The sequence below is a fragment of the Ostrea edulis genome, chromosome 2, assembly GCF_947568905.1.
Source record: "Ostrea edulis chromosome 2, xbOstEdul1.1, whole genome shotgun sequence".
NCBI classification, from domain to species: Eukaryota; Metazoa; Mollusca; class Bivalvia; order Ostreida; family Ostreidae; genus Ostrea; species Ostrea edulis.
The window spans coordinates 31,766,440-31,790,984 of record NC_079165.1 but is presented as its reverse complement, the minus strand read 5'-3'; the positions used below and the strand labels follow the sequence as shown (position 1 = coordinate 31,790,984).

General features: G+C 34.0%; 1 protein-coding gene across 15 annotated transcripts in view; it reads left to right on the top strand.

The window, feature by feature from the left end:
* The first annotated feature begins 428 nt into the window (after positions 1 to 428).
* Positions 429 to 24,545, top strand: part of LOC125678622 (formin-binding protein 1-like) — a 37,184-nt gene continuing 13,067 nt past the window's right edge. For all 15 annotated transcript variants that reach the window (XM_056153769.1, XM_056153767.1, XM_056153766.1 and 12 more), the window contains exons 1-9: positions 429 to 738; positions 9,252 to 9,367; positions 14,287 to 14,340; positions 17,327 to 17,474; positions 18,170 to 18,232; positions 19,716 to 19,820; positions 22,185 to 22,313; positions 23,097 to 23,243; positions 23,962 to 24,183. In XM_056153769.1, coding sequence (XP_056009744.1) covers positions 715 to 738; positions 9,252 to 9,367; positions 14,287 to 14,340; positions 17,327 to 17,474; positions 18,170 to 18,232; positions 19,716 to 19,820; positions 22,185 to 22,313; positions 23,097 to 23,243; positions 23,962 to 24,183 — 1,008 coding nt within the window. In that variant the 5' untranslated portion in view covers positions 429 to 714. The remainder of the gene's footprint in view (positions 739 to 9,251; positions 9,368 to 14,286; positions 14,341 to 17,326; positions 17,475 to 18,169; positions 18,233 to 19,715; positions 19,821 to 22,184; positions 22,314 to 23,096; positions 23,244 to 23,961; positions 24,184 to 24,545) is intronic.

Genomic DNA, 24,545 nt, shown 5'->3' with positions numbered 1-24,545 from the left:
TCATATTCATGAGCAATGTGGCCCATGGGCCTCTTGCTTTTTTTTTTTTTTAATTGTCTGTTTGTTAGTTTTTTGTATTTTAGGAGTGTGTGTGATTTATTTATTTTTTCATATTGTTTGATATATCATCACATGTACAGTACCTGACCATAACTGAGTCATCATTTCATTTTTTCACTATATATTGCCTGTTTTGAATAAACTTATTGCAGCATTACTTATAGATCATTTCATGGATATGAAAAAATACAGAATTGTTTCAGTGTAGGCTTTCCCCCACTTAGTTTTGAAATAATTCTATCATGTTAGTATATAGGTGATGATAAAGTAAATATTAAAATGCTTTTGCATCGAGGGCATATACCGGCATATTTTTTACACAGTACTCCGCAAACCTACAGTTGTCTTTCTTCGTTCATTTGCAGAAGTGTTTTTAATTTCATACATATCGGGCCTAACATAAAGAAATATACTTTTGAAAATTCAACTTGTATGGTACAATATTTAAATAGAGGTGGATACTACACACCATTAATAGTAATCAAACTGCTGACCCACTTTTGAAAAAAGGGGGTCAAATTTATTTACTGCGAAACTGTTTTATATCTTATGACGCCATCTTGGATTTGTTATAGAAAGGCTGGGTTGATGAGACTATTTATAATCATTTAGATTAGTACATGTTTTCAACATAAAAGGACATTAAATGCAGAAATGAGTTGGGGAATAGAGTTATGGGTAAGTGAAAGTGTTTTGTTTAATCCGTTGAACTGCAAGTTACTTTCATGCTGTGTTTTTTCTCTGATGAGGAAGAGATTGCAGACAACTACCCCCCTTCCCACAAGTCACCGATAAATGACAAGTGGGGGTAAAAAATCACTGCAGACCGTGTATGAGAGTAATTTTATATTTTTCATTTGCTCTCAATGTGCTTGATATCGACCTAGTGCTGATGTCAGAGATGGAGAATCTCGGTCTGATCTGAATAGACATGCATCCTTTGTGTTTTGTTTATGTTTTTACTTGCATTCCATGGCTGATATTTTACTTGTCCTTTGGTTTTATTTGCTCAAACGATATTTTAACTCAAGACAACAAATCTGGCTAAGTGTAAAAGTTTGTTGGATCATATTTGAGAAAGTGGTTATTCTTGTAATCATTTAATGAAGTACCAATGCAAAATATCGTACAAAATGGATGGATCATGAACAGATTTTTCATTTCCAGATACTGCACTGAAGACACATAAATTCTACAATTTAAATAACGACTCATATAAAACGATGAAATTCATAAAATAGATTACTTTTATAACAAAAGAAATATGGTCTAACATTAGTAACATTGGTCTTCAGTCTGCAATTTTTTAATGTGAAAGAAATTAAGTTTAGAGGCTTACTTCTATTAAAAAAAAAAAAAAATTAAAAATTGTAGTAATCAGAACAAGCACTTCATGAGGAGGTGAGAAAAGCCGTACAATCACTGAAAAACTTAAAAACATTAGATTGAATTGGCTTATATCATGTAGGTCATTTATATTTGTGATGTCAAGATACATATGTGTAATTAATAGGTAAAATGAACAAAAAAAAATACTTCATTTATTGAATTGATTGATTTACTGTACATGGGATGAGTTGACCCTTAAACGAAATATGATATGACTATGTACTCTATAGAAAAGTTAAATTCATCATCATTTTACAAGGAAGTTTAAGGTGAAACATTTGAGGAAGGTCTTTCTTCATGAAACCTACAATGAAACGCATTTATAAGTTATCTGTGATTATTGTTGATGATGACATTTATAATAAAATTGAATACCGCTGATCTCCTCAAATGATATGTACCTCTCTTACACAACTTACATTTACAAGTTTTATACATCATTTAAGAGAACATGATGAAGTAGAACAAACAATATTTACAGGAAATAATGTATGTATATGTATTTCCATCTAAAACAAAAATGATAGCTAAACATACACACAGCTTCAATGATTCTGAATTTGCTTCAGGAAATATATTTCTAGGGTCACTTTTTGCATGAATAGTTAAAAATTTTAGTAGTGTGTCCTAATATAATTTTTAGAATAAATAATTATATAGATCACTTTGTTCAATGAAAAAGATTTGTTGAAGTGATGTTCAAGGAGTAGATAATAAGTACCATGTACAAGCCAAACAATCAATGTCACATTTAATATTTCTAATCATTATGTGCACATCGGCATGGTACGTCTACACATAAAGTTATGAATCATACACTACAACTTGATCCTTGTTTCAGTCTGCTTTCATTCATGTTTTCTTTATAGTCTGTGACCTTTGACCTTGGATTCCTGAGGTTAATCAGCTGAGTCATACTTCACTCTTTATGAAAATTTATTTTGCTTGCAGCAGCATCAGACTGCAGTATATCCTTCAGAATATTGAAGGATATCAAATCTTTTGAGTCAAAACATCTGTGAAATCAGACTCTTTTTCCAACTGACAATAAATATTTGCAATGTAGAAAAGCTTTGGGGATTTTTAATAAATTTGTTTTTTACACATGCTGTTATGACATGCTATGTAAAAGGGCAACATGACCATACATGATCATGAAACCTGGTCTGGACATTTGTAGTTGTATGTGTGAATATAATGCATTATTGCATCATAATTCATCAGAGTAAACTCCAGCCCATATGTTCTCAGCATCAGTCCATAGTTCTGTCTAGTAATATTGTGTGTATTGATCATATCCCTTATCAAAGAAATGCAGACAACAATAGCCTTAAATGATGGACACATGCACAGGGTCACTGAAGCAGAACTGATACCATTTGTGAATAGAACTCCACACTATTTTAATGGCCAAGAATATATATATTGATCTTCCAAGCGGTTGGTTCATTTGTCCCCAATTTTATATTGTTCAGCTGTGATGATCAAGGTGTAATTCCCAGACTTGTTCCATTGATTATTTAAGTCCTGACTTTTGCTCAGGCATCTATGTTTCAGAGATTTCACTCCACACTTTTAAAAGGGATGATTGTTGACATTCACCCGCTACAGGAAATCAAAGATGACCCTTGACGTCAGAGGATGCAATAAGGGTACAGCCCATGTTTGATATGCTGCTTCATTGTTATCTGTGTCAGACTGTGTGTAGGTTCAGGTGGACCGTGGTTTTCTGGGTGAAATGTGACTGATCATTTAATTCGATACACAGGCATTGTATACCATTATTCTATGCACTTTTATTTCCATTTCACAGTTACACATTGTAATACTATGGACATTTTGCAACCTTTCATAGATGACACATTTTAATTTTTTTGTGGTTCATTGTATTGGGATTTCTGTTACCGAGCTCAGAAAATCACGAATAAAAAAGCCCATTGGTATGGAGTTTTTTTCCCCTAGATATGAAAAAATGAGCAGCCTTTGAGACGATGCATCACACTTTAACAGCCATGATATGACAATATATGATGTTTAATGAGACTTTTGACTCGAATATACTGTCATTGTTCAGGTGATAGACCCCTGTGTTGACATTCCTACAGACCAAGTCTCCAGCAATAGGGATTTGTAAACATTACAACTGATAAGCTCATACAGTCCTATGCAATGAGATTTTCATTATTGATGTAAACATTTTCCTGGGACAATGAAAGATTTAGTCCTGACACACTAAACCAGTGCTGGGTAGACTGATTGATTGGACTGTAGTAAACTCGTGATTGTTGATATAGTTATCACAGCTTGACAATAAAACATGTCATCATCTGATGACATGTGTTGTACATGGGTTATAAGTACCTGCATACCCTGAAGTTGTGTCATTGCTGACCCGATTGTGCATGAATTATTTAAGTATTATAAAATCTAAAATTTCACATGTGCTTTAAGGGTGTTAAACTGTTTCTCTAAGCAGCAAAGCATGGTTATAACACAAATATGTTTAGAATCTGAAGAATGTGAGGTATCAGCTATTTATTAGAAAAGTGTATGTTATTCTCAGTGTTTTCTTTTTGAATCACTCTGTAAAATATTAAATCAAAATGTTGAAAAGATTCCAACATGTGTTTCTGATAACTTCTCTGAATTTGATAAGAAAATGCATTTAAAATGAAACCAAATGTTCGCATTTGCTGGCATTATTGCAAGTGTAAAAGGGCATGAAATAAGTTTGTAAAGGATCACTTTATGATTAACAGACACAAAATGAACTATGTACTTGGGGTTGAGGATGAAGGTGTAGTGTTACACATTATCATATGAACTGGATTTCCATGGAAATGGAAAGATGATATGTAAATTTATCCAAGTTGTGTGCTTTTGTTGACTCCAGGGAGATGATAGTTGTATGTCAATCATGTCACTTTATGATCATACTGTACACATAAAACACATGTTGTACCAGAAACTTCTAACAACTTGTGACATTATTACTGCTGAAGTACCTGATGGCCATATATTAATTATGCCATGTCCTTAGGCTTTTCAAGGTCAAGTTTCCATGTACACTTAGTATAGCAGTACGGTAAATAACATTTTCAAGACCTGATTAAGTCAGCTTAACAAGTTAATAATGGAGTGTCTCATGTCATATACTGTAGTGGACGATGTTTCTGTATTAAAACTGATTCACAAAGGCTTATCATACAAAAGCTAGAAGTAAACTCAGTAAGTTGAACACTACTGTATCATTCAATAGGTCTATTATTTAATTTGCTCAGTAATCTTAAGTGAGAGAAACAAAGTTACAAGTTTTTATCCCCTGAAAGATAATTGTCAATATACCAGATATACAGACTCGATTTTAGCAGCCTCTGCTGATACTTAATCATTACACCTGTTTTGATTTTTTAGGCTTTCAGACAAGTGCTTAGAGACTGACATCAGGATACATTTTAAGATGCACCGTCTTTTATAGTGCAACAAGATAATGAAATGAGAATCCCCTTTACGTCATACATGGCTGTTTTTTGTATTCACAAGGCAGAAGAAAGAGCCTTCTCTAGTCTGTGTTTGATGTAAACTTTTGCAGGAATTTCTCTGAATATATGTTAGAAAAGGATGTGTATGGAATCAGCAAATATTTGAATCAATTTATGTTTTGTGTAATTAAAAATTCTTTTTCATGGAGTTAATTTTCATGCTTTGGGGGGTAAAATACCACCTCAGTGGGTCTTCATTTATGATTGAAAAATTTTGAACCAGCATGGTTGATCACCTTTTTCCTGCTGAATTCATTGGTAGGTCGTCCCATAGGGATCCGAGTTAGAATAGGTCCTCAGTACCCCTTGCTTGTCTTAAGAGGCGACTAAATGAGGCAGTCCTTCGGATGAGACCACAAAAACTCAAGGCCCTATGTCACAGCAGGTGTGGCACAATAATCTCAAAAACCATAAGCGCCAAGCATAGGCCTAAATTTTGCAGCTGTTCACTGGCAATGTTGACGTCTCCATGAGTGAAAAATTCTCAAGTGGAACATTAAACAATATGCATCCATCCATCCATTGGTAGGTCTGGTCTATGCCATGATAACAACCAAATTAAGAGACTCCTTTGTAAAATTTTGGTGATTTCATAGTATTTTGTAATCTATTACCAAAAATATATAGGTCTAATTTTTTGCTATGTAATACCAAGTGTAGGTACATTTTATGGAGATAGTTAGCAGAACCCATGTGTGTTTCACATTTCATCAACTGTATCAGATGTCTTTCATCTGGCGTGGTCATCTGTGCAATGTTTATCTTCCTGTGTATCTGTGAGAAATATGATATAGTTTGGGTGGTGGTGTAACCCATGGGTCTGAGGAGAAGCCCTGTGTAAACAACTGCTTCTCTGTGCAGTTTAGTACTAGCAGCTTTCATGAAAATACATCATATCAAATCCACCAGACCGAGCCTCATTTTAATGAAAATTTAGGACCAAGTGACAAGTAGTACCAGCATAATATTAATATTGAAAGTTTGTTTATTTCAGCAATGAAGTTTTTATATCTTTGTAAATCAAAATATAATGTCACTGTACACATACTGTTTCAACTCACTCCATCAATTTTTTTCACACAAGGAAGGAAGTATTCACAAAATGTTATTGTTTAAAGATCCTGTTTATTTTCCTATCGTTATACATGAATTCAGGGACTTAGAAATAATAACATATGACAGATATAGAATTTATATTGTATTAAATTAAACTATGAACAAATTACCAAACCCAATTTGTGTCTATTATTTATTTTTAACTAACAATGAATATTGCATGATAAATTTCGGTCTATAGGAATTTGTTGTGGTCTATAGGAAATTAAATGACTATGGATCGAAAGTCTATAGGACTTTAAAGTTAGTTTCGCACACTGTATATAGTTCACTGTTACTTGGAAAAAGATTCAAGGATTTTAATTATGTGTCAATATCATTGACAATTATATTTCCTTATTTCACCGACTTTAACATTGTGGAAGTGTTAAAGCAAAATAAGTATACTTTCTGAATCTCATGTTTTTAAAAAAAAAATGTATTTCTTTCTGGCAAACCCTTGAGACACTTGAGATATATATATATATATATGAATTAGACTTGGTGCCATTGAGTGTTCAGATAGTCTCTGATGTTAATCTTAAATGGAGGCGAAACTCTAGACAATGATCATCATTAGTACCAATAAGTACAATTTGATTGGTTACTTCCTTACAAAAGACAAAGATTGGTTACTTCCTTACAAAAGACAAAAATATTGAAACCAATGTTTGTTGGGCACAGAGCACCCTCAATAATGTTTTCTAAATACAATGTAATTGATTTGAACTTTAGATGAGGAAACTGTCTGATGCATGGTGCCTAAGGTATATACATGTACATGTATTCATGATTTCCTTTGTATTTATGTTGTACTTTAGAATATGTGTATATATATAATACTGTGTGTTAATCAGTACCACACACTCTAAACCTCTCGTACGTATTTCACACATGAAGGAAAATGTTAATTTGGCTATATGATGGCTCTTAGTTATTATTACCCTCTATTACAGTTTATCCTTATATTGTGAAATGAGTCAGTGCTGTAACTGACATAGCTAGAAAAGTCATCACTCGGGCAGGATACGTATAAACATAACAATATATCTGGCTTGTTGTGTTTGATTGCGTGATGTGTTTTGCATTCATCGCTTCATTTGAAGACACAGCCAGGTTACCTCTTTTCGAATATTTGAAAGTTTTGATAAAGGAATAAAAAATTTAGATTTTCTGAAAATTTTTGAACCACTGTCAGTCTGTAAATGGAAATAGGTGGTTTACAAAGCCAGGTTGAGAGGACTGGAGGAACAGGATGCTGGCTATTCGAAATTGAAATCAAGCGCATTTTCCACGTATGATGATAAAAAAAAGGATGAAAGCTTAAAGTGTTTCCTCTACAATACTGACTTTGATTCAGTCAGCCATGTCGCCATGTCAGCAATTAACAGCTAAAGATTATCAGTTGTAGTAACTGATCTTACCAGTATGACATATCTATACAGTATGACTTATAAAGGGTAGTTTCTGTTGTGAGATCCAGTCCATCCTGTCAGCCAAACATTAGTCAGATCTGTTTAATCTTGACTGAGATTTGATTCAACTGAAAATTTGGACTGGCACCTTCACCGAATCTTGGAGTAGTCCTTCATGATTCATGTCTGAAAATTCACTTTCAGCTTCAGCCGGTTTAGCATTGTGCACTTAGATGACACAATCGTTCACATCATACAAGTGGTTTGACTGTTAAACTAACCCTCTATCACCATTAATGCTGCATTGCATACCATCTAGGTATATGCAAATCTCCAATGATCACTAAATTTTTATTTCAATTAAATTAAATCTTCCATGACGTATTTGTTTATCTCTTGATATTGAAGAGTTTCTATAGTCAGTTTTTCTTTACTAGTGATTATAGTGATATACGGTATAGGTATAGGCCATAGGGACAGTTCTACATATCACTAATTTAAAAAAAAAGAAGAGATTATAGGAACTCTTCAGTATCAAGAGATGAACAATTAAATCATGGGATTCTTCCTTTGAATGGAAAATTTAGTAACCGTTTATACTTTGGGATTTTCATACCTAGATGTTAAGCAATGCAACATTTACATAGCAGTCAAAGCACTTGCTTGAAGCAAATGGCTGTGTCACCAAGTGCACAAAGTTGAATTTTAATTTCCAGACATGAATTATGAAGGACTATTCCTAGATTCAGGGAAGGACCAAATGTCCAGCAGGTCTTTTTTGCTAGGAACGGCTCCAAATATTTTGTAGAACTTTCCTAGTGGTATACTCTCCATATTTAGCGTCCCCCCCCCCCCCCCCCCCCCTCATGTCCAGTAGTGACTTGTGTGTATGACAATGTTTTGGCCACTATGAAATCTATTTTCAATCACAAAATACTTTTATTTTCACATAAATTCACAATTATGGTTAACTCAACACAAAAATAAGGTTCTCATGAAAACTTATGCAGGTAGTGTTGTGGAATTTCGATGTCATTAAAATTATTTTTTGCTGATACATCATACAAAGCAAGATCATGGAAATGGAAGTCTTTCAAAATTCAAGTGATATTATACAATTATTGCTGTTTTTGAGGTCAATACGATGATTTAGACACCTGAGGAGTACAATATTCACCGAGCCCGAAGGGCGAGATGAATATTGTACTTCGAAGATGGCTAAATCATCATATTGACCTCAAAAACAGCAATAATTGTTTTATTATATGATTAAATGATTAAAAAACCCTTAAAGATTGTTAATGTGACAACCGGAAAACAAACCTGCTGAAATCTTAGCCGAACCCAGTGAGAAATGTGGAATTTCATTGGACGGCAAAAATAAGTATAATCGATCGCATCAAATTGGAAGTTCCCGAGCTATTTTTAGTCCTATGTGGAAAAAATAATTCCTTATGTTCACCTGGAGGTCACGTGCGGGTAAACATAACGTTGTATGATTTCTGCATTGTTGGATCTCAGCCAATAAGAGAGCTAGGAATTATTCAGTTATATAATAAAAAGTAATGTCCAATAGTCGAGGTTTTAATCGAGATGTTTATACCTGTAATTTAGGTACAGTTCAAACCCCATCATCTGAAAGGTTTTGTTTTACTGATAATTCATGTTACAGGATGGGTAGTTAAAAGTAAAATAAATATGTTACCAAATTGATCAGTAATTCCTAACAGAGTATTGCTTTAATTGACAGGATCAGTATGACACCATAGCCACTCATACACAGAAGGGTATCGATTTCTGTGAAAGATTCACACACTTCCTCAAAGACCGATGTTCTATTGAACTCAAATATGCCAGCGAACTCAAGTAAGTGGAATCGTTATATTTCAGAGGGGCTCAATTTTCATGGATGTTGTGGGTCCCAAAAAAAATTAACACAAACAAAATATGCAATTTGTATAATATGGTAAACAGCTTTGATGTACAGAAACTAGTATATCCAATCCATGAAATTCCCAATAAAAATGTTGAATCTTTGTAGTCTACGAAAGTTGGCCTTCACTTTGTAGTCCACGAAAGTTGACCTTCATAAATTTAAATGATTGCACTGCATTTGCAAAAAGGAATACTAGTTAAGAAAGTATATGAAACTTGAATCTGACTTTTAAGGGTGAGGATATAATGCAAATACTTTTTTACTCTGTGAACGGAATTTATCAAACATTTACACAAAAGGAAAACAATAAGCAAAACAAAGTTAAGAAAAAATATAGATGTTTAGTGTAGGGCTGTCACGGTTCCAAAAAATTTTGGGTCAGGTCGGTTCTAAATTTTTTACTTCGGGTTCGGGTATTTTGGTTCAGGTTTATATAAATATTTTAAAAATCTGATATACAGTTAAAATCAAAAACCTTTATGTATTTTGTTACAATGATTACTGTGGTTTAGACTTGACATCCATGGTACTAGAAACAGCATTGTTACTTCTACTTGTTTCCATTCCATGCTTTCAATGTTTTGTCATTGACGAATGACGATGTTGATCCTGTGGTGTATTTTAAATGCGTCTGACATATCTTACATACTGGCATTGTTTACAGTTTTGTCCACAATGCCATCATTTAACAATTGATCGAAATACAGCCACCTTTGAGTATTTTGACTGACATTCTGTTCAATCTAATTATTATGATCCTATGATCCGCTCATCTACTATCGCTACACTTATGTGTAGCGATAGTAATGAGCAGATCATAGGATCTAATTTTGATTAGATTTCATTTCGTTAAACAGATTTCTAATAATGGTTCTATTTTAAAAAACGGACCTGAACTGAAATACAAAAAAATGGAACCGAACCCGACACGAACAACACGACCCGTGGTTTTCGGTTTTTTCGGGTACCCGTTGCAGTCCTAGTTTAGTGATTCATCCCAAAAATTAATTAATAGGTGTTCAGAAAAAAAATAGGGCCAAGTGGTCAGAAACAAAAACTATTCCATCTTTTTTAACTCAAAAGAGTAAGATAGGTGTAAACTATTGAGATGTTGATATTGTATCAGTCATAGGGCTGTCAATGCATCTGTATTATCATTGTAATTTTCACTGTCATCGATTCTTTACAATAATTGAACCACACTTTTTATTTGTTCATTTATACTGATTTTGCTGTGATGTGCATGAAGCCAAACAAAAGTAGAAAATTCAGTGTCTACAGAAAAATTCTGTAGCATTTTTCTTAATTGAGGGTTGTTAATACTGTATACGTATACATACTTTTAGCAGTAATCATATTTTAGCACCTTTCGCGCTGCTACTTGTTTGCTAATTTAAGTTTATACTAATAAATGATTGAAATTTATACATATCGTATTATCGTTAAAAGATTAAACAATGTCTTCATTGATGCACCATTTTGAGTTTTGTTCATTAAAGAGTGATTTGTACTAGAATTGTTTCACCATATATTAAGAAAATGGTTCATGAATATGTGATAAAATATACTTATTCAGAAAGAAGAGACATGTTACAAATATGACCATGCAAAGTTCATTATTATATCAGAATTTCACGTTATCATAGGCCCTCAGAATGGATCCAATGATTTTCACTGAGGATAATTTACCCATCAGTTTGGGTGGTTTTCCTTGATAAATGATTTATAGGAGAATGTGGGGTGCCAGAAAATGTAGACCCCAAAAGCCCTTCTTTTCGCCTTGTACAAATTGCCAATCATATTAACCAACAGAGTATGTAAACCTTATCTGCTTATGTAATTTCACAATGAAATGGGCTGAATTGTGTAACTCAATATATAATTGTAACAGGAAGCGAGAAAATGCAGTGGACCAAACTGGGGTTCGAACCTGGGTCCCCTGTATCTCCAGTCAGGTTTTCTATCAACTGAGTTATCTGACCATCAGCGATTGAACCCGTCTGACCACTATATTCCTCCCTCCTCAATAATTGTCTTTGCCCTTTGCCTCAAAAACACACAACCCAGGATCTTTTGCCCCTGGCTGGACTTTCACCTGCAAGTCTAGGGGCTGGTCAATGGCATGATATCTTAACAGGAAGGGAGAAATGCAACAGACCAGACAGATTCGAACCTGGGCCATCTGAATCTCCAGTCAGGTGCTCTACGAACTGAGCTATCTGCCTACCAGTGATCGAACTCGTCTGACCACCACATAAGGCACATAGTTAATCTCTAAATAAACTTACCCGATGTTTATGTTTTAAATTGGCGATTTGCACCTGCTTTGACCCAGATTGGTCTAAAGCTGGGACAATGTACACATTGTAAAAATGTAACAATAGATATGCAGGAAGTTTAGTATTGATTAATAATTTTAAAATTTGTTTGTTAATTTGTTTTTAGCTCACCTGAGCTGAAAGCTCAAGTGAGCTTTTCTGATCACCTGTTGTCCGTCTTGTCTGTGAACTTTTTACATTTTTGACTTCTTCTCCAGAACCACTGGGCCAATTTCAACCAAACTTGGCCAAAAGCATCCTTAGGTGAAGGGCTTTGAAGTTTTTTCAAATTAAGGGCCATGTCCTTTTTAAAGGGGAGATAATCACAAAAATGCAAAAATAGGGTGGGGTCATTTAAAAATCTTCTCAAGAACCACTGGACCAGAAAAGCTGAGGTTTACATAAAAGCTTCCTGACAAAATGCAGATTGAAGTTTGTTAAAATCATGGCCCCTGGGGGTTGGATGGGGCCAAAATGGGATCAAAGTTTTACATACAAGTATATGGGAAAAATCTTTAAAAATCTTCTCCTTAAGAAGCACTGAACCAGAAAAGCTGAGATTTACATAAAAGCTCCCTGACATAGATTTAAGTTTGTTAAAATCATGGCCCCCAAGGGTAGGATGGGACCACAAGGGGGCGGGGATCAAAGTTTTGCAGACAAATATATAGGGAAAATCTTTAAAAATCTTCTCAAAAAGTACTGGGTCAGGAAAGTTGAAATTTACATGAAAGCTTCCTAACATAGTGCAGATTCAAGTTTGTAAAAACCATGACCCCCCAGGGGTAAGATAATAGGGGATCAATTTTTACATACAAATATATAGGGAAAATCATTAAAAATCTTCTGACATGAAAGCTTCCTGACATAGTCCAGATTCAATATTGAAAAAATCATAGCCCCCGGGAGTAGGTTGGGGTCACAATAGGGATCAAAGTTTTGCATGCGAATATATAGGAAAAAAATATTTCTATATGAGCCAAGGTGACTCAGGTGAGCGATGTGACCCATGGGCCTCTTGTTATAATTGATGCATATGCACATAATGCAACAATTAAATAAGACCAAGTGATGGTATAAAAACAAACCATAACTCTAATTACAAATGTGACCATAATAAGATTTTTGACATGACCCATTTTTTTTAAAAAAAAAAATATTGCTATATTTTATTATTATGTTACTATCAATTCTTAATTTATGAATGTGCTTATCATTCAAAGGGGAGAATTGTGCCAGCTTGAGTGCATTAATTAATGTGCATTCATAGATTTTTCTACTTTGCTGATTTGCAATAATTTTTGAGACAGAAAACTGATCAACGATTTGTGTGTATTTTGAAAATATCTTGTAATTTGATCCACCCTTAGATTTAGTATCAATTTTGTTGTTAAAGTCATTGGAACGCTTGAAAGAAAGTGACTGTATTTGTCATTTCAATTTAGCATTTAAATTGGATGTGTGCAAACTTCAAAGGAGAGCTAAACATTAATTGTTGAAAATGACCACAAAATATGAGGAAAAGTTTAGAGAATTCTTCATTTTAAGTAGACTGTGGCTTGGCATTTCTACCACGGAAACAAATGTACACAAGGTGTTAAGTATTTGACTTGGATTTTTCTGTTGCTTTAGACAGCACATTATTACAGAGCAACACAATAACTCAGTGAAGTTGAAACATCTGAATGAGGGTATTGAACATAAGAGCGGAACTTACAATATGTGAGGTACTGTTCTTACATTGTTCTGTATTTTGGTTGATGCTGTAAATATTTTCAAAGATTTTTTTGTGATGCAGATGTCTGTTCATGGATAACACAGTTTTTAAACACAATATTTATAGTACATGAATTTGTCAGTGAATTATAAAACTAATCGAGTCTGAAATAGCTAGGCCAATAACCCTAAACGGGGAAAAAAATTCATTTGGCGGAAATTGAAAGTGGCTTTTGAGGATGTTGAAATTGATTGTAACCACATATCATTGTATGTTATTAGAATATGAAATTGAGTTTCTTATCATTCATATAGATTCACTGTAACTGTGTCCATACTAAGCAGGTTCTACTGTGCTTAAAATTCTTATAATGTGACACAGTACGTATACACACAGTGGCAATGCTTGATAATTAATCAAACAATCTGGTTATATACAATATGTTTAAAATTTCTAATTTTGGAAAAGACTGGAGATTTTTTTTCTACGCAATATTGCGTGTGATCATAACATGAAGTGTTTGTTGTTCCTGATTGCTTTACAGGAGATGTCCAGACACACACTGACCGAGCAAGAAGCAATAGGTGTCAGAATTGTCATTTTATTTTTAGTCTGTATTCCTTGTGGTGAATTTAATTATCAGGGAGATCCCTGAGGTTATTGTATAATTGAAATGACACACTTTATCAAATTTTCAATCCTTAAGGTATTTGATAAAATTGCATTTCTAAAAGGCTGATTTTTTGCTTATGACATGGCAAAATTGAACTCAAAGATTTTGATATTATAATAATTTTTTTATTTTTCTCTTCAGAAAACTAGTCAAAAATTACCAACCAAAAAAGAAAGAAGAGGAAGATTATCAACAGTAAGTGGATATAGTCAAGAATAGCAAAGCAGTGAAATACTTGGCTTAGTAGTCATGGAGATGTTTTAATGAGACCCTCAAATACTCAAAAGAAGATTTGGGGGATGTATTATAATCACCTGGTCTGTCTGTCCATCTTTTTGTTCAGAGAAAGTCACCATAAAAACTATGTACATGTATACCATATATACCCAGGGTTCTCCATCTTCTGAAATTTAACTATAGAAAAAAGCACATAGGTCAGTTTGTCATGATCAGATTGACAGCTATTTGGCAGCTGTATGTATCCAGTGTAAATGCCCCATACACTAGTACAACTCCGAACAAATAAATCAAAAATGGCATCTGTCTCTAGTGTTAGTTAAATTCCAAACAAATAAATTCAAAATGGTGACTGTCTCTATTGTTGGCCAATAGAAACTACCCAGTTATTTCCGTTACGGTTTTGTTTTAGTTACGGAAAAGGGTGAGAGATCCGATTGTAGCACAAGCATGTAGAGTTACAGTCCTTTGCCTACTTCTGCTTTAGCAGATTTAACTGTGGCACTGAAATTATACTATGGTGGAACTGTGGTGAGCGTTTTTAAACTGTGGCACTAAGGTATTCAAATATGGTGGGGCCGCCAAGTAAAACGACCCATGGGAACCCTGTATACACATTGTACTAGGCATCGGTGGCCTAGTGGTTAGGCTGTCAGACTCTTGTCCGAAAGGTCGTGGGTTCGAGTCCTGGCCGTGGCAGGGCCGACGTTGTGCCCTTGGGAAAGGCACTTTACACGAATTTCCTCACTCCACCCAAGTGTAAAAGGGGTACCTGGCTATAGACAGTGAAAGATATTGTTAGAATGTTAGTGCTCTAGCGCCTGTAACGGCAGCTTGCACTGTATGCTTCCTAGGAAGCCGAGAAAGTTCTAGATTGATATAAGGTCTGTTGGGGTAATAATGTATTGTGAAGCGCTTTGAGCAGCATATGCTGGAAAAGCGCTATATAAAAAAAACAATCATTACATTCATGTATTTTCAGATTGATTTATTAACTTTGAAGAAAAACTTTGTAATACTTATACAGTTGAACATTGGTATCTCAAACATCGATATCTCAAATACCATGGATATGTCGAAGTTCCAACTACAGTTTGTTATGTATTTTAACCTCAATATTTCGAACCGTTGGATATGTCAAAGTGGTTTTTATACGGCTGTAGTCAGACGGGACACATTATGTTATGGTGCTGTCCATGTGTCCGGCTAACTGGTTGGCTGTCCATCTGAGTTTGTGTTTTCCGGACTTATTTCTGTAACTGATGCATGTACAACATTGAAATTTGGTCACAACCTCTCCCCCAAGAAGCGTAAGAGTGAGTGTTCATTGCAGCTGGATTGGTGTACCATGACCTACTTTAGGGCTAAGAGTAGGTCAAATTGTTTCCTGGACTTTTTCTTATGGAGACAGATGTTGCACTGATATTTTATCATCACTGTCTGGTGGGCGTATGGTGCGCCATTTGCGGTAATCTTGGTGGGATTTTTTTCCAGACCCATTGCGTTTGAGATAACAATATTTGATGGTAAATTTAGGATTTCCTTTCTTTTTTGTGATGGGGATATTCTGTTTGAATAGAATTCTTGACCAAGCATTTTGAAGAAGGGAAATGTTGCAAGGCTTAACAGCTTGAAGTTTTGAAGTTCATTTGTCTCAATGGAAGACTTTGTTATTCTACAGTTTCTTTTTCACTATTACTACAGTAAATCATGGTTATAGAGAACCATCTGGGCCAGCAAAAACTGTTAGTTATTCAATAATACGTTAGTTATTTTCCTTTTACTGGAGAATGATACAATAAGTATGAATTTGTTATAAGGGTGTTTGTTATAAGTATGAATTTGTTATAAGGGTGTTTGTTATAAGCGTGTTTTACTGTATATGTTGTTTTTTTCCTTCTTCCCAATTTATTCACGCTATTTCTTGAGATGGCATAATGGATTTTTATGTAACCTCCAAATCTAATAGAGCATTTAAAAAAAACGTGGATGTTTGTTTGTTATTTGATGATGTTACTTGTGGTCTGGGGATTCTGTAGATTTAGTCATTTGTGGAGGATCACATTGTCCCAGGTGTTTTCTTGACTATGGCGAAAGATATAAGTATAAAATTTTCAACAATGATCGAGCAATATATATGCTGCATGTCAATGTTTGCTGTGGCTCAAAAATTTGGATAGCATAAGTACTGAAATTTTTTGCAATCTTTTCATTCTTTTGTCTATATCTTTTTATGTGTATATATAATTTGGTATGGGATGTAGACAACAAAGTCCTTTTAGACAGTATGAAAAAATGGGGCTGGGAAGTATTATTAAAAAGGAAATGTTCCCATTGGCCCTTTAAACCATTTTGAATGTTCAGAAAGATCATACATGTATTTCCTGTTTGCATTTCATCATTCATCTTGTATTGCAGTATTAGATAGAGGATCTGTTACACCTGCATCAAGCAACACATCTAATGTAGATTTATATTCAGATCTCTGATATATCCAGGGGCCCGTGTTTACCCAATTCTCTATTTTGTATTCCTTATTGGAGTTGTGAGATGTATCACTGTTCGTTATCTTCACCTTTTCATCTAGCTAGAGGAAAGATCATCTATGTCAAGAGTTATTGAAATGTGTTTCCTACTTAACTTCATTTTGATAATTCAACCAGTCAAAACAATGGAATGTATTGTCAGGAGAAATGTTCATGGTAATTGAAAACCTTTGGCCCAGCAAGTTTTGTAGTCTCTGCTATGTGGGAACCACACATAAGGATCAGGAAATCAACATTGTCTCCCTTTTAAAATGGCTCAAGCTACCCCTGATGTGGTTGTTAAATAGTGATATGAATGAGTTATTTTGTGTGGGTATGTGTTGGTAAGATAAGCTCTTGTTATATGATACAAGTACCTTTATTTTGCCCACTTCATGGTCCTTACCTTTTATTCACAGGTACACATGGGCTATCAAGTTCTGGGACATGCTGAAGGAATTACATGACCTTGCAGGTCAACATGAAGTCATTGCAGAAAATACTCAGAGCCAAGTCCTGAAAGATCTGCAGAGTTTAATTACGGAAACTAAACAACAAAGGAAAAAGGTAAAAAAAAAAAAAAAAAAAATACACCACAGTACAAAGGTGATGACATGAATTACAAAGGTAAAAAATACACCACAGTACAAAGTTGATGACATGAATTACAAAGGTAAAAAATACACCACAGTACGAAGGTGATGACATGAATTACAAAGGTAAAAAATACACCACAGTACAAAGTTGATGACATGAATTACAAAGGTAAAAAATACACCACAGTACAAAGGTGATGACATGAATTACAAAGGTAAAAAATACACCACAGTACAAAGGTGATGACATGAATTACAAAGGTAAAAAATACACCACAGTACAAAGGTGATGACATGAATTACATTTCAACAAGGGGTCTTACTGCAATTCATTTCTGAGGTTCAGGTAAAGTCTAGATATTTTGTTCAGTGTATTGATAGAAGATGCAGTTGGACAATGTTTACAGAAAAGTCTAGCACCTGTCAAAATTCCATCACTTTAGAGGACATGTATAACTTCAAGTTCGAATCTTCTCTGTCTTTGAATTTACAGGTTATTATATGAAGACAATAGAAGCATGCAGTAATTTGTCCATAATCGACAAAACGAATTACCCCCCATGCTTCCATTTATTTTTATCCCCCCCCCCCCCCAATACATAAACGTAGACAGTTATTCTGTAAGTATATAAGTGAATTTGAATGAAATGTCTATTGATTTTACAGGATTTGCAAGAGGGTGCCAAAGTTCAAGATCATCTGAAATCCTCGTACAGCCAGTTAGACAAGGTTAGGCTTCATTTTCTTCACCATTCAGAAAATCAGATTTTATCAAACCTCATAATCTGATGGATTTTTTGTCATGTAGACTTGGGAGGATAAAAATCTCCCCATAATTAAAATTATATTTTAAATAATAGCATTCCCTTTCCGATTCTTTAGTGTTGAAAACAAAGTAAGCTTGGTAATATCATGATCAAATGTTAAATGCTCCCGTATTTCAGATTCCATTTTTGTATCGCAAAAGGAAGCACTTGAGGTATTAATGTGAATTCAGGATTTAAAAAAAAAAAATGAATATTAGGGGCATATATTTAGCTTTATTCACCCCTTAAACACTGGTATGATTTTCATTCAGTGTTTTTAAAAATCTTCGTATTCCCCATGAAATACTGTCATGCAAAAATTTTACCTATTTTCTGACTTGTTTTAATTCACCTAAATCATGGGACTAGGAATTTTTTAATATTGATAGATATCACTTTCTATGGCATAAAATAACTTGAGATTACACAAAAAGATTTCCATAAATTTTATCTGTAATACTCTGATTAAACAGAGGAAGACCCCTTTTAAATTTCCTCAGCACTTACTGTAACATTCAATAACTTAAAGTTTCCTTGGGAAAGACTTTTATCTGCCATGACTGTCCATCCATCAGTCACCATTGCTGGGCTCTTTCTGGCTTGTCTGTTTTCTTCTTGGATTAAAAATTTTGAATTTCATTATTGCTGTCCATTTGAGGGTAGGGCTTGCTAAACCCTGTAAATTTGTGCATTCTTTAAGATCATCTGTTTGCCAGGAAATTATAAATATAGACTGTGTATTTAGTTGTTTTAAGACTTTATGATTTCTAAAACAAGGGGTTAGACTTCAGGATGAGGCAATATAGATCCTAAACATCCAATAGAAAAACTGTGCAGGCATCCACCAAATTTAGATATTGATTCTTGGATCAGGGTTTAGTCCTTAGCACTAGGCTGTAGGAATCTGATTGCAAAAAATATTTTTAGAGAATATGTGCTGTTGCATACAAATAAGAAAAATAGTCCCCAACATGGGTAGGGCAGGACCGCAGAGTGCAAAAAATGAAAGCTTTAGAAAGGTCATTAAATATAGCATTATTTGAGGTCTTGAGTAGAATTTGAAAATGATCACTCTTTTGTAGACTAGGTAAATTAGTGCAAAATTTAAATTGTTAGTGATACATGTTTATTTTAACAATCACTGCCATGCAAGAAAATTCAGTTCTTGGCAGAAAATCCACTTGCATCACCAGGAATAAGCAACACTTGTATTCTTCCTTTGTATCAAGTGACAATTAAGGACTATGGTCTTTTTGCTCGATTCATATACTTATGTGATCTAAGAATTACTAGAAAGTTACATAATATTGTTGAATGCTTTAAAATTCTAAGATGATCAGTTTTTATGAAAGTTTTGATGGAAAAGATATGTCCTAAATTGAGGAGAGATTTGTTGAATTTCACAGAGTCGAAGCAAATATGAAAGGGCTTTTAAAATGGCAGAAAAGGCTACAGATGATTACAGAAAAGCTGATGCAGACATCAATTTATCACGAGCAGAAGTGGAAAAGGTTCGTTAGAGAATAGGATCCCATGAAATAAATGATTTCATTATTGTATGTGAATTTTATGTATACAGGGAATATTTTCACCGAAATGCATTGAAAAGCAATTTCATTTTAAGTTTGATAAGAGAAGTCAAGGGTTTTAGTTTCATCCATTTAGGTTCAGGGCAAAAAATGAGCAAAAATAGAATGGTGAAGATTTTCCTCTGTACAGTGGTCAATCTTTACGTGGAAATGTTTAATTTGATCATGATTTCTGTACTCTGTTTCCACAGAAAAAAAACTGGGTATGGCCTATTTAGGAAATTCTCCATCACTATATATTTATGCCCCTGTATCGAAGGTTTTGGGGGCATATTGTTTTTGTCCTGTCTGTCTGTTTGAAACTCTAACTTTGCTCATAACTTTTGGAACTGCATTTGGAAGGAAACAAATGTGCCTGAATGTAATGAAAAAAAGTACTAGATAATTGAAAGTGACCGAGCATTTATTCATGTTTACTGTTTTCAACCTTTAAAAAGAACAAAACATCAACAGTTTTTCTGTTTTATATGATAATAATTACAATACTAGTAGTTTAATTTAAATACCAGTAGGTAGGCTCATTTATTGGTAGACTGCTTTACTTGGTACATAAAATCAGTTTAAAACACAGATTTTTTTTCAAACATCCAAAAAATGATGGGTGATAATTGGTGTATATGATGAATTATAAGATTACATGTGATTATCTCAACCTCTTGATAGTCCTCTGACAATATGGTCTACAAGTAATTACAATGTGCACATGATTAAGTGATGGAGAACTTATACTCATAAGGTTTTTATAACACAGACTGAGATCATTTTTGCGTGTTTTATTTTTTGCACTACAAAAATGATCACGAAAATAGCGAAAAATAGATATAGTAATAAGGGGGGGGGGGGGGGGGGCAGATATATGGTATACAGATTGCTTATCACAAGACCTTTATTTGATATGTTGAAGTTTGACCAAAATTTTTAAATGTTAACCTTGCTCACAACTTCAGAATGGTGAGTGACAGGGTTCTCATACTTTATGTGTATTCCTTGTGACAAGACCTTTCTTTTGGTTCCACTGTTTTAGACCTTGTAACTTTAAGACGTTTCAGTATTTCTTTGTAGTCATTGGGGGCATAGTGTTTTACAAACACCATTATTTGCATATATATTCCTCAATCCTCCTGTGATTTGCAGAAGCAAATTGAAATTCACATCACTGCAATTTACCTATTGCACCAGAAAAGTCTTCAATGATCCTCTGCAAACTTCAGTAAAAAGAAATGTGCAGTAGACTATGTATGATCAGTTTTCTATTTCACTATTAAAATCAACATTTGTGCTTTTGTTTCAAAAATGTAACTCAGTTATTCTGATTGATCAAATGATGTACAACTGAAATTCGGACATCATAAAGGTAACATTTTGTTGCCATTTTCAGTATTTTGACATAAATTGGCTATTTTGATGCAGTTTTTCTTCAAGTAACACTGCGTTCAGTTTTGAACTAACTTTGTATTTATTCCATAGATTTATCTTTCAAGAACACATGTGATACAAAACTTATGTTTGTCCAAAGCTGCTCTCTGTGTTTCCTTTAAAAAAATGTTTGCAATTATTAGCTATTTAACTTAATTTGATAAATATTGAGAACATTTGTCATTTTTAATGCAAAAAACACCCTGTAAATATCAGAGACAGCTGACATGAAAGTGTATTGGACATGGATTAAGTCTTTCTTTAAGGCTTTGAATTTTCGTTTTATGGTGGACCAGGAAGGCCAATATCATACAGAGTTCTTTGATTCAATTTTGTAATGTAGCTTTATCATTTGTTCACGAAAAAATATATGAATAAGTTGATAATGAATTATTTCGTAAATGAAAATGATTTGATTTTTCTTGTAAAAAGCAATTTGAATGATATCACAATATGTTTGGCTCCTTTGTTTCTATTTGGTTGCTACAGCAGTATTACTCCATTTTATATAATATTAATGATTTCTGTAGAATTATTAATCAAATTACATTAAATGCATTTTACTAAATTAGATTATGGGGAATAAAGTAATTTCTATTCATTTTAGATGATATAAAATGAGTTTGGATGGTTCACACTGTTTCATAAACCTCTTCACTGTGTATTTAGCATAAACTGCCCCAACTTACTTTTTATCATATAAAATATTTAAGTAAAAATTACTTTCCTTCCTTTAATGAATTATTAAATAACCATTTTTGAATGGCATTGAAAAACATCATTTGTATGGCTCTTATTTTTGCTTATAGTAACAAGCTTTCAGTTCCAATACCTGTATTAGATTTGAGGAGGATATTTTTTGTTTTGTAGACAAGAAATCAAATGATGATTAAGAACAACCAGTGTGATGAATGTAAAAATGAGTATGCTGCCCAGTTACAACAGACAAACCAGCACCAGAGAGACCACTACACACAACAAATGCCAGCTGTCTTCCAGGTATGCCATGTCATTCCAATGGCCGTCATTTTCGCAGTTACTGCCCTTACACCAGAAGTAGGGGGCAAGCCCACTGATGGGGTCCTAAGCTTTAGATAAAATAGTATTAACAAATAGGGTATTGTAAAGCTTACGGTACCAAATTCTTCATTCTTTATTTTAAAACTCTTAGAAGATCATTTAGAAAGTAAATATAGTGGGTATACATAAATTATATGTTGTCTGTTAGGCATCTATTAATAGCCCCATGCGTGTCGGGGGGAATCCCAACATGAAGTATATAACTTGGACGCAACTGTCTAACTTTAAGACTGAAAGAGTGTAAAACAACGAATTACTAAAAAGTGTATGGTATTTTTATTTCTCTTAAATTTATGGCAAGGTACTGTTGTAACAAAATACACAGCTTTACACAGATAAGACCATCGATGATCTGAAAGTCTGAACTGGACATTTGACTTTTATTTGAAATGGTCGAGTGACGGTTGTTTGTAAACACCGATTTAAAATTGATTAATTTTGACTAAAACAGATGAAGTAATGTGTAACATGTACTACAGCCTCATAAATGTATGCGGGCAATGATTCAACAGCAGTTTTACAGGGGGGGGGGGGGGGGGGAATTGTCGAACTTCAGACCATACAACTTTAAATAATAGCAGAAACCTAATGGTCAAATTTATTTCAGATATGATTTGTTACATAATTTCTTGAAAATTGGAAAGAAAGCAAATAGAGGCTCCTATAATAGAATTTGATGAACCATTGGAAATATTTTTTCAGCAAATGCAAGGTATGGAAGAGAATAGAATCAACAAAATTAAGTCAATGGTAAAGCAGGTAGCAGACATAGAGCGTAGTGTGATACCCATCATCAACACATGTATAGATGGAATGGTCAAGGCTTCCGACGGAATCAGTGCTGAGGAGGTACCTTTTGATAATGTTCTGGTTCTATTTGATATTTTGCCTTTTATAGATCGCTCGAGTCACAAAATAGGAATCCAAATTTAGATAAGAAATTTCTTTTAAAGATTTTCTTCTGTACTTTGTGTAAAACATCACATACGAGGATAATATGATGCATATGTATACCAATATAACTTATGATGCATCGTGAAGCCGGACAAATGAACAAATGATAGTTGGATATTGATTAACTACATTTTACCTTCACTGTTCATGTTAGAGAAATAAAAAAAGTTATTCTGTCGGACTCCAGTGGCCTCTATGATACCTTTTTATAACCTTCACTGTTCATGTTAGAGAAATAAAAAATGTTATTCTGTCGGACTCCAGTGGCCTCTATCATACCTTTTACAGTTAATCAAATGACTATACAAACATGTTCTTGCAGTGTGGATTCTGTTTATTCAGTCCTTGGAGCTATGTTGGGCAAAAATAGGGGTCTAAAGTATGAAATTCTTTTTTCTGTAAGGTCAAGGCAGTTTAACAGCATTGTGACCAAAGGGTGTCTTGTTTCAATCTCAGTCCAGGGAATTTATCACTTTGTGTTTGTTAGGGTTTTATTTAGGACTGGGGTTTAATATTTCTAATACTAAGAGGATAAATTCATTGTATATTTGCTTTAAAGAAAATTATAGAGGAACTAGGATGAATATGAAGTACTGTATTTATTCATTTATAGGATTCCAGAGCAGTTATTGACAAATACAAGTCTGGCTTCCCTATACCAAATGACATTCCTTTTGAGGATCTGAGCAACGCCTCTGTCATTGATACATCTAACGCCAATGGTACACCTAAATCTTCCCTGGACAGCCGAAAAGGCACAGTCTCGGACAAGAAACGAAATAAAAAAGATAAAAAAGGGGGAGGAGGGTTATTTGGGATTTTCACCTCATCCAAGGTATTTATTTGAAGCAGACTGATCAGAGTTAGTGTGATGTTTAAAATGGTCAGGTCATGTAATCACTTGACTTAAAAGAGTTTTCTGATACTAATTGTATGCTATGCAAATGAAATGTACAATTAGTTCTTGAAATTAACAATATATTTATATATACATATACATATAGATTATAGTCGATCCTTTAAATTTCTGTCAATCCAAGATATGCATCAACAGTGTGACCCTGATGCACTCATCATACTCACCTGCTTTCTGTTGCAATTTCCACTTACAACCTACCCTAAACTGGGGATTTAAGTTTAGGGAGTTTAGAATTTAGCTGGGTTTAATTTTTTTTATCTCATATTTTGAATGTATGC